This window comes from Lynx rufus, unplaced genomic scaffold, assembly GCF_022079265.1.
Source record: "Lynx rufus isolate CCGP_SWC_20201006 ecotype Redwood Valley unplaced genomic scaffold, mLynRuf1.p SCAF_11, whole genome shotgun sequence".
NCBI lineage: Eukaryota > Metazoa > Chordata > Mammalia > Carnivora > Felidae > Lynx > Lynx rufus.
Genome location: NW_025814825.1, coordinates 49,710,988 through 49,722,106, shown reverse-complemented (window position 1 = coordinate 49,722,106; position 11,119 = coordinate 49,710,988). Strand labels below are relative to the sequence as shown.

The window sequence follows — 11,119 nt, the reverse complement described above, 5'->3', positions numbered from 1 at the left end:
AAAAAAAAAAAAAAAAAAAAAAAAAGGCAGCTGGTAGAGGGCCGCCCAGGTGGCTCAGGCAGTTAAGCGTGGGACTTTCGATTTCAGCTCCGGATCGTGATCTCGCGCTTCTTCGGGAGATCAAGCCCCGCCCCCTGGGGCTGTGCAATGACAGCAAGGAACCTGCTTAGGATTCTCTCTCTCTCTCTCTCTCTCTCTTTCCCCTACCCCACTCACGTGCCTGCGCACATGCGTGCACGCTCTCTCTCTCAAATGTAAAAACTTTTAAAATTAATTAAAAAAATTAAAGAACACCTGCTAGAGAACCAGTGTTGGCCTCTCCCAAATGTCCACAGTCCGGGACATCTGGGTGGCTCAGTCGGTTGAGCGTCCGACTCGAGGTTCGGGTCATGACCTCCCAGTTCCCGAATTCGAGCCCCATATCAGGCTCACTATTGTCCGGACAAAGCCTGCTTTGGTTCCTCTGTCCCCACCCTCCACCCCTCTCTGCCCCTGCCCTACTTGCACTCTCTCTGTCTCTCAAAAATAAATAAACATTAAAAAAAATTTTTTTAACGTCCACATTCCATCATCCCGTCCTCCTTCTAGCTCAGCTCCATTACCCTGGTAGGGAATCCACATTCCAGCATGGGGGGGGGGGCGGTAAGGAGGAGGAGACAAACCACAAGTTGGAGAGGGGCTAATTGTTATGAGAATCAATGACACACTACACTCCCCTTTAATTCTCTGTGTGACCTCTTCTTCCAGTACATACACATTTGTCCTCAACTCCCCCGATGCTTCCACCCCAGGTCCCGGTGAGCAAAATATCCCTGTGAAAGAGGTTTTTAACCTGTTTGCACACACAGACACGTGCACACACAAATACATTCATGTACACTCTCACACATGGACACATAGCCATTCACATTGTGTGCACACACACACTACTCACATGGGCACACATACAGAGAGATAGAGCCCACATTTGAGATTCACACCAAACTCTCACTTCCACCCCAAGCCTCAGTGAGGCTCACGGCTCTTAGAGTCCCCAGCGTCCCCAAGGAAAACCTATGGCTTGCCCCCGGCCCCGTGTGCCTCACCTAAAAACAGGACAGAAAAAGTAAAGCCAGCATTTTCTAGAATCTTAAAAGAGATCAACAGAAAAGCCCAGTGTGATTTCTTAGGCTAACAGTACCCAACAAGTGTTCCAGTGAACATGATTCACTGAGCTGCTCTTTGAAAAATAGAATTCTGCAGTCCAGGGAGTTTGTGAAACACAACCCACCATATGATCTCCTCTCAGAAAATCCCAAGGCTCTGACAGGACCTGAAGAAAAGCTTCCTGCTAAAGGTCATGTAACCCAGTATTTCACTGATAGTTGATAGACAGACAGATGGACAGAGAGACAGATGGTAAATATGTGAGAGAGGAAGGGAAAAAGAGGGAGAGAGATTGAGATTGATTTTGTAGTTACATGAACTCCATGGAACACACGTTTAAGTAACACTGACCTAGAGCAACCTTCTTCATTTTATAAATGAAAAAAAAAAGTGAAGAAACGGGGGCTCAGAAAGGGCTCTGCCCAAGGTCACAGGTCACACCACTAGTAAAAGGCAAAGGTGGGACTAGAACCCAGGCCTCCTAATGCTCAGGTCCAGGTTCCTTCCAACAGACTCTGTTCCATTTTTGTACTTAACTCTAAACCCCAGGATTTCTGGGAATCAAAGAGATCAATGTTATTTTCAAAACAAACCCTGGTGTTTGTGATTGTGCTTGGTGCCTTCACATGGCCTCCCTCCCAGGCACACCCCGTGCTGCGGAAGACTCCCCTTCCTTCATCCCAGACTCCCAGGTCCACTGTGAGGGGTGGCGGGGCCCAGGGCAGAGGCCTGACCGCCATGCCTGATATGGGCTGCTGACTCCGGCAAGGGCAGGGGCCTGGAGACCGGGATCCGGCTACTCTCCTTGAGGTGGGGAGGCAGGCTTCCTGACAGGTATACTCAAATGGGGACAGGAGCTCATGCCCCTCCTCACTCAGCCAAAGTCCTGACACCCTGCCTCCCACATCCTACCCCCTGAGCTCCCAGCCACAGTGTCCTCTCCCTCACTGCACACAACTGGCACAGATAGATAGATGCCCAATGCCCTTGGTGGGCGCGCACATCCACTGCCCCCCACCACACTGTCACTGCTGAATGGCTACTTGATGCTTCCTGCAGGCACTTCCCGTCTCCCCGCACGGCCTTAAGGCTTCTAGAGTGCAGGGAAGACCCTAATTTCCACTGCCTCCCACAGAGACAAATGCCAGGCTCTGCAGGACCCATGCATGGAAAGAAGAGAACCGCCTTGTGGTGCCTGGCGTGCTGCTCAGCACACAGCAGGCACAGAGGGGTGTCTGGGGTTTATCAGCAACTCCCTTATCGAACCACGGAAAAGAATTCGTGCTGAATATCTGTGATCGGACAGAGAGCCGGGAGGATCTGCTGGAGGGACTGTGATGTCACACTGTCAATCAGCTTGTCAGGGTCTCAGGTCCCTGAACAGCACAACTGGGGGCTGAAGACGTAGGAGGACATTTCTGGCTCTCAAACTCTGATTCGATTATAGACTCACAGAGAGGGAGAGCCCAAGCGCTTCCCATTCTCTCCTCCAGCCCGTTAGTGTAGCAGAAACTGACCATGAACAAAGCCTTGGGGGGAGAAGGCTGTGTTTGTGTCCAGGCTCACACAGGGCACTACCCTTCCCCAACTCAAGGAACCTCACAGGAGTAAATCTGGCAAGACAGACTTCAGACCCAAAAGCCAGTGGGTTTTGATACCTCAACCAAAGTTACATAAAATAGGAGATGCGGCCGCAAAGACAGATTCTCTGGGCCCAGATAGGATCAGATGCAGACAGAAAGCTGTGGGGTGAGTCATCTCCTGATCTTTCCGCTAAGATCTCTGTGAGGAGCCCTTTCACCTCCTCAGATCCCCTCCCCACCCCAGACCTCTGCAGGCTGTTGCTTGAGCCCTCTGCGGTGAGCAAGCAGGGATGTCCATCAGGAACTCAAAACCCCAGCACCCAAGCCCTGTTTCCCCTATTTTCCCCAGCCCCATCCATCTTGGAGGCTTCTCCGCCGCTGGAATGAGGATGTGGGGTGACACCAGAGGCCTGCACTGCGTGGCACTATTGCTCACACTTCCCCCTTTACCAGGGAGCAGGGCACCTGCGGGTGAGGGCAGGGCAAACAGCAGAATAGACAGTCAACAGCAGCAGTGTTTATATCTGTCCCTTTGTCTGGGACACACAGCCCAGTTCCTGAGGGCCTGCCAGGGTGGCCTTTGTCTGGCATTGTTTGCCTTTGGGGCGATAGGTGCCCTGGAGTTGGCGGGGGGAGGGGGGGGTGGTAGGGAAGAGACAGGCTGAGTGCGGGTGGGGAGCAGGATCTAGCTCCAGTACCAGGCAGCCAGCCTTGGTGCCAAAGGCCATGGCTTATGAAGCCCCTGGGCAAGGAGCCAAAGTCCTGCCCACTCTTCTCTCTGCAGCTCCGAAGGCCTGGTGATGGCAGGAACTTCCCCCCTCTAACAAAGACCCCTCAGAACCACTGTTTTCCCTCTCCCAGGCCCCTCAGGGCCTCAGATCACTTCCCAGAGCGCTCTCCCACCCCTGCACACACACCCTTGCCCTTGTGTGCACATGTGTGAGAGGTGGCTGGCCTTACAACTCCACCCTCCTAAACCGTGACCTGTCCCTTGACTGCCTCAGACCAGCTCGTCCATGAGCGGCTCTCCATCAGCGCCTCATCTGATTATACATATGCACAGAACCACTCCACACTACTCAGCTGTTCCTATCTGAATGAGGCAGCCTGGGTGCAGAGATCTGTCACCCCGAACTGTGAGACCCTGAGCAAGTCACTTCCTCTTTGAAGACGAGGGATTGGGTTCCTGAATCTCTAAAAGCCCTTCCAGCTTCAAAGTCACATAACCAGAACCGTAGGGTGAGGATCTTAAGCCCTCCTAGACAGCAGAGTGGAACTCAATACTACAGAAACACAATAGGAAGGATCCGTGCCTTTGGCCAGAGACAGTTCAAGCCACCAACCAATATATGGGTTTTTTTTTCGGTGTTTATACTACACTTTGTGCACATGCCACACTCTGGGCCATACACAGAGGGCCCACATGTTGGGACACATGTTGCATATTATCACACTGTAAGGTGTGATACACATTTTGAAGTATATTCCACACTTTAAGGTATACCCACGCTTTGAGGTATATACACACTTTAGGGCATACAGACACTTTGCAGTATGTAACATTTTGTGTGTATCCACACACTTGGGCTACATCCCATACTTTGTGTATGTAGCACACTTTAGGTAGAGACTTCACTGCTGGGAGCATTCTATAGTGTCAATGTAATTTTGGCAAGGCTCTGAGGTTAAGAGTACAGACCCTGGAACCTGATAAAGCTGGGTATGATACATCTCCACCACTTGTTAACCTTGAGCAAAGCACTTGCCTTCTGAGACTCAGTTTCTTCACCTGTAAAATGGAGATAAAAATAGTATCTACCTCATAGGTTTTGCGGGGAGAGTAAATGAAGCAGAGCCCATGATGGGCTCATCATAGTGCCCAGGACATAAGAAACACTTAGTAAATGGTATCCTTGTTATTGCTGGCACTTTCAAAAGTGTTTTATAATGTAATGTACTATTTAATTTATATATATACATAAATATATATATATACACATATATACATATATATGTATATATATATAATCAGATGTTCCCAGAGTCTCAAAGCTTTCGAAACTCAGATAACAAACAGAACCATTTAATTCATATTTATTTCACATTTGATCTGTAAACTTTTTATTAAAAAAAATTCACCATCATTAGCAACATGTGCTGACATTAGTTTGTCTTTAGTGAAATAAGAGCGCAGGCCTTGGAGAGTCTCTGTCTAAAACACGTAGAAACTCAGATGTAAACACGAGGTCTCTGCCCTTCTCCCTTGATTTGGGGAGTTCATCAATGACATCATCTCAACCAGAAAAGCAGGGGGGAAAGGACAACACTTTGATACCTAAGAGCTCTTGGGGCAGGAACTGTACAGTTTGGCAGGCTCATTTGTCTTTTCAAACTGTTTACCTTGGGCAAATTGTATCAGGTTTGCTTCTTCCACATAATTTCCACTCCTCCGTCTAAAAACAGCAGCCAAAAGATTTCTTGCAGTCAGCACTTTTGGGGAGGGAGGGGCAGGTGCAGAAACATACAAGATAGAAACATACATATTCTTCAAGCAGTGGCCCTGGAGAGAGGAGGGAAGGAAGGAAAGAGGGAGGGAGGGACACAGGAAAGAGATACTTTTAAAGTGAGTTGCTGGGGTGAAGGGTGCATCGGAGGATAATGGCTTTATACACAGGGCTGCTGCATGGCAGAAAGGTTCCTTTACTTCTGTCTTGGTCCTTCGTTGTAGTATTTACATAGGAAAAGGCAATTATGCTGTTAGGCACAGGAAAAAAATGGACAGAAATCTTTTCCCCCTCAGAATATCTCAAAGCAGGTCCAGGCCCAAGGGACAGTCACCAGTTGCTGGTGAAAAGGACACAGGAGGTAATGACACCGGAAAACGACTTGCATTACACAGGGGGTTGGCCTGAACCAAAGACAATGTATCAGCCTCAAGGGCATCTCCAACAGCATCAAAAGCCCAGACATTGGGGATCCTAGCGTGTACTATCAAAAATAGTGTGTATTTACAGTGGGGGATGGGGGGATGGGCAGGGCTGCCCTGAGCATTTGTTTAAAAACAGAGTTAGAATAAGGGGGAGAGCAATTAGCCAGGGCTGGGTAACCCCATCCATTAATCCTTTGTGATCAGTACTCTCTGGGGCCCAGTGTTTGCTTGCTCTGATCGGCATTGAGAACTGGACTCGGGGGAGGTGAAAATACCTTTAGGGAACAATACTGATTAGGGAGGGCCCAAGAACCCAGGAAGATGGTTCCAAGTCACAAGCGGCCCTAACAACAACTGGGGGGCCGGTGACCCTCTCAGCCTTTTCCCTGAGAGGGAAGAACAGAGGCCACGGAGCAAGGCCGGACACGGAGCAGGCAGGACCCGGGTTTCAGTGTGCTGGGCTATACAGACGCTCCCCTCGGTCCCCGCTGACTGCAGTGGGCGCCAGTCTGTTGGCGGGTCGCGGACCCGGCGCTCACACGATCCGTTTCCTGTCCCCCCGGCAGAGGATCTTCTTGAAGGCGCGGCGGAAGTCGTGGTTGAAGATGGTGTAGATGACCGGGTTCAGGGAGCTGTTGCAGTAGCCGAACCAGAAGAAGAACTTGAAAAGCGTGCGCGGCACGGAGCAGCCCACGGCCGTGAGCGTGTAAGTGAAAAAGAAGGGGAACCAGCACACCACGAACACGCCGATGACCACGGCCAGCACGAACGTGAAGCGCTTTTCGCGGTTTTGCCGCCCGCGCCAGCGCGACGCCTTGGCGCCCCCGCCGCGCTCCTCCCCGGGCCCCGCCGCCGACGCGCCGGGCCCCGTTGCCCCCGGCCCACGCCGGGGCAGGCTGTCCCCGGGCTTTACCTGGCTCGCCCGGGGCTTGCCCTTGGCCCGGGGGCCGCGCTCGGACCTGCGGGGCCCCGGGGGCCGCTCGGCGTGCTCGGAGGACGAGCTCTCCTCCAAGTCCAGAGCGTCAGCGTCGCGTGGCCCTGCGGGCGCGGGCTCCCCGGGGGCACCGTTGAGCTGGGCGGGCAGCGGCTCGGCCTCGGCGCCCACGGGGCCCACGCCTCGCTCCGGGCCCAGGCCGTTGGGCCTGCGCTCGGCTCCCCCCGGCGGCGCGGCGGCGGCGTCCGGACCCCGGCGGCTGGGCGGCACGCGGGTGCGGCGCTTGGCAATCTGGTAGATGCGCACGTAGACCAGGATCATGATGAGGCAGGGCGCGAAGAAGGAGCCGATGCACGACGAGATTACGTACCACTTCTGGTCGTTGATCTCGCAGCGCGGCTCGGTCGGCTGCTGGCCGCCGCCGCCGCCCTTCTTCTCGATGGAGATGAGCGGCGGGAAGGAGATGACGGCCGAGATGACCCACACGGTGACGATGATGGCCTTGATGCGGCGCGGCGTGCGCTTCAGGTTATACTCGATGGCTTGCGTGATGGACCAGTAGCGATCCAGGCTGATGGCGCACAGGTGCACGATGGACGAGGTGCAGAAGAGCACGTCGAGCGCCAGGTAGATCTCACACCACGCCTTGCCGAAATACCAGTAGCCCATGACCTCGTTGGCCAGCGAGAAAGGGATGACTAGCGTGGCCACCAGGATGTCGGCCGAGGCCAGAGACACCAGAAAGAGGTTCTGGGGCGCCTTAAGTGCGCGGCTCGTGAACACCGCGATGATGACCAGCACGTTGCCGAACACCGTGAGCAGCATGAGCAGGCCGGCCAGGCACACCAGAGTCAGCGTCACCTGCAGGGAGTAAGGGGTGGCCCGGGCGCCGCCCCCCGGCGTCTCGGTCCCATTCCAGCTCGCGTTGCCCGCGTCCAGCTGCAGGGAGCCCATGGGCGCGAAGCTGCCCTCGGCCAGCGGCTGCTCCTGGCGGAACATGAACGCGGATGCCCGCTTGCCTGGGCCTGCTGCCAGTTGCCTTCCGGCCCAGCGCCCGTGGGTCCTCCTCTTCCTCCCGCGCCCCGCTCGCCCTTACGCGCCTCACATGGGGAGGGGACCGCAGGGACGCCGGCCGGAGCTGGAGAGCCGCTAGCAGCCCATGGGCCCGGCTCCCGCGAACGGCGCCCGGCCTGCGCTTGCGGCGCTCGTGGTGGGCGCCTTCTCTTTCCCAGCTCAGCACAAGTTTTATTTCTAAGCGGCGGGAGAGAGTAGGTCGAGCCGATGGGGAAAGGGAGAGAGATTCTTCAAGAAGGGAGAACAAAAACCATCGGTGGCCTGATGACTTGGAAGGATGACGGAAATTTTTAAAAAATATATCTATATCTTGACTCTTGAGCCCGAGCGAAACCAAGAGGTCTTACCGTGTGCGGGGCCCGCCCCCACCCGGGGAGGCAGCCGAAGGGCGCTGACGCGGGCCTGGGGTCTCGTGCCTGTCTTCTTACATCCCCGAAGCGAATACCGACTCTCCCGCTTCCCCCAGACGCGGCGGTGCCGGCCGGGCCCGGGCTGGGGCCAGCGTGCGGACTCTACCGCCTCTCGGAGCGCCGCCGGACTTCCAAAGTTGCGTGCCCAGCTGGGGCTGGGTCGCAGCGCGCGGAGCTCTGGGGCGGCGACGGCGGCGGGGTGAGCGCTGTGCGGGCCGCATGAAGACGCCCCCGTCCTCAGGTGGGCCGGGGCAGGTGGGCGACCGGCCCGCCGGGAGCCGCGGCCGAGGCAGAGGGTCTTCTGGGCGTTGGCCCGGCGAGCTGCGGGCGCTGGCCGCAGCCCAGCCGGACGGGCCGGGGTCCGAGGGCACCGTGAGTTGGGGCAGGAACGCGGGGCTAGGGGGAGAAGCTGCTGGGGGTGGCCGGGCGGCAGCGCTCCGGCTGCTGGGCGTCTGCACCGAAGCCAGAGCCTCTGCTGCTCGCCGCGCTCACCGTGGACTGGTTTTATAGCCCCAGGATCAAGCCAGCGTTGCCGAGCAGCCGGCGTCAGCCCCCACGTGGGAAACCGACCCTCCCCCGCCCCTTGCGCCTCCCCTCCGCGGGTCTAGCGCCCGCGCCCCGCGCGGGACCTTGAGGAGCGCTTGCCCCTCTGGCGGGACGGGCGCTTGGAGAGGCGGGTACCGTGAGCGAGGGGTTTAAAGAGCGTGCCCCGGGAGTGGAAGCGGCCCCTGCTGGGAATTGGCCGCGCAGCTCCGGGTCCGCGGAACAGAAAGCAGCGGGAACCCGGGAGTGCTCCCCATCCAGCTGGGTCCTGGGAGGAAAGAGAGTTGGGGACCCGGGCCCGAATCGGGAGAAGCCGCCACGGGTACAAGTAGCACCCGTAGCACGCTGGTCCTGGGCCAGGCCACCCTCGACCGCAAGTGCTCCTGGCGGCGAGACGAGTGGGGTTCTGGTGAGAAAGGAAGGCACAGGTTCGGATCGAACCCCAGCTGCGGAATGGGAAGCACCCCCGGGAAGCGGGACCCGCCCGAGTCCGGAGCTCCGCTTGGGGAAGAGGAGGCCACCTGTGGTTCTAGCCGCAGAGTAGTCTGCGGGACACCCGGCCGTCGCGGGTCTGGACCGCACCTCCTTAGAACGCGGTGAGGAGGGGTCTTGGCGGCGGAGGCCGCGCGCCACGACTGAGCGAGGGCGCACTGACACCTGCTGGCAACTCGTCGTCACCGCTGCCATGCCGGGCGCTTTCTTCCGCCTCTGCAGTCTTTGCCTACAGCGCCTTCTCCTATCTCAGGATAAGTTTGGGTCCGAGCTCAGGAAAGAGAACCCAGATTTTAAAGTGCACTTTGTCACGTTGAAGAAATCTTCCTAAAGCATGTACTTGTGTGTCGGGAGTGGGAGTCCGCCTGGTAAAGTCACGCCGGGAAGGGCTTAGCAGGCTCAGAGGCCAGGACTGGCATTCCATGCTGGACTGACACAGCCCACTGTTCCCGCAAATAGGAGAGGCCTGGACCCTGCCCTAATGATTGACCAGTTCTGGCCTGCTGTGAACGAGTTTGTCTTTCTAGAGGCAGGAAAGCTATACTCCACCCCATCTTGCCCCCATTTCAGATGCAGACACATCATATTTCAGTTAAGGAGGGGGGTACTGGCCAAAAGAAGAGAGAATATTTTCCACGTTGTTTCCGATAGGAATAGCATGGAGTGAGGTGAATGGCTAGTTTTTCTCAGCATGCTGGATGTCCTACAATAGATCTTAACAATTGCTAGAGTATCAGCTTGTATTGTGCTGTCTGCACTTTTCTAATAGGCAGGCCGTTTAAGGGTAAGACCAGGGCGATAGGAGCTGTTAACAGGAGAGATTAACAGAAAAGTTAAAGAAAAGTTGCCTTTATTTAAGGACCCGATAAAGCAGAATATGTAGTCACCAAAGTTGGAAGTTCCAGATCAAACAGATCACCTCTCTGCCTGGCAGGGTGCAGGTCTGGCTGGGGGCTAAGGACAAATTAAGGACCTTGAGCGTGGAGTTCAGCCCCAACCGTCGTTGAGAGCCTGCACCAGTGATAGTTATTGAAGCTCTTGACATACATTGTCATGAAGTCTTTATTTTTTGAAAGTACTTCACAGATGTCTCATTTGACTTCAGTACCTTTATCTCCCAATCTCTGATCCAGCTGGGTGAACTCCTCCACCAGTCTTAATTCTCAGGAGCCAACAATGCCCTCTTCTGTGGGCTGAAAAGACAGAATTTCCTCCCTCTGTTGAGTCCCTCACTTCCCATCTACTCAAATCTCGGCTCTGAGTCTCATGGCGAGGCAGAAGCATTGCAGTAGGCTCGGCCGGAAATGTGATTATACTCATTTTTGCACAGCGACCAGGAGCCCCTGACTTCAAGTATGAATGATAAGAAAGACCAAAGCAAAGCCTGAGGCAGTCTGGGGCTCACGGTGTTGTTCACACTCGGGGAGTGAGTATCGGACAGCCATCACTGTCCATGTCCGCACCAGCTGTTAATATGATGCTCTCCCTGTCTCATTTCGGAAGCAAAAAGGAAAATGAAAACAGAGGCCACGGTGCTTTCCTTTCTGGATCTCTGCTGCCAGCCTGTGTACGACACCTCTTGTCCCATTTTCTAAATGCTTCCCAAATAGCCAGTGAGTTCCGCAATTCCTAGGTTTAGAGTCTTCTACTAGAATGAAAACAGGTGTTTCAAGGAACTAAGGTCTCTGAGACCAATAAACAACAAGGGCTGTCTTTTGTTAAGTACCTAGTATGATCATAGGCAGGGCTGTGTACAGGGCCCTCATGTGCCAAGTTCTTCCTCTTATACATGCACCTTATCACCTCCTTAGTTGGACACACGGTGTCTATCTGAGCTTTGAAAAGCCACGTGGACACCATTATTTTTTGCTAGAATTTTTAGTGCTGTGCTAGCTGAATGAGACAGCATTAAGCAGAGAGACATCCACAAAGATAATAGTTCTTAACCAGGCCTGTATATCAGCATTGCCCGGGAATGTAAAATACATTTATCAATGCTCCACCAGGG

The 11,119-nt window shown here is 54.8% G+C and overlaps 1 protein-coding gene across 1 annotated transcript; it reads right to left on the bottom strand.

Annotated features, from left to right (window-relative positions):
* Positions 1 to 4,826: 4,826 nt before the first annotated feature.
* On the bottom strand, positions 4,827 to 8,266 carry ADRA2A (adrenoceptor alpha 2A). Its single transcript, XM_047072712.1, has one exon. The coding sequence runs from the start codon at positions 7,589 to 7,591 to the stop codon at positions 6,194 to 6,196; it is 1,398 nt and encodes a 465-aa protein (XP_046928668.1). The 5' UTR covers positions 7,592 to 8,266; the 3' UTR covers positions 4,827 to 6,193.
* Positions 8,267 to 11,119: the final 2,853 nt, after the last annotated feature.

Coding starts and splice junctions, on each gene's coding strand:
- ADRA2A (XM_047072712.1), bottom strand. CDS start 7,591: ATGTTCCGCCAGGAGCAGCCGCTGGCCGAGGGCAGCTTCGCGCCCATG.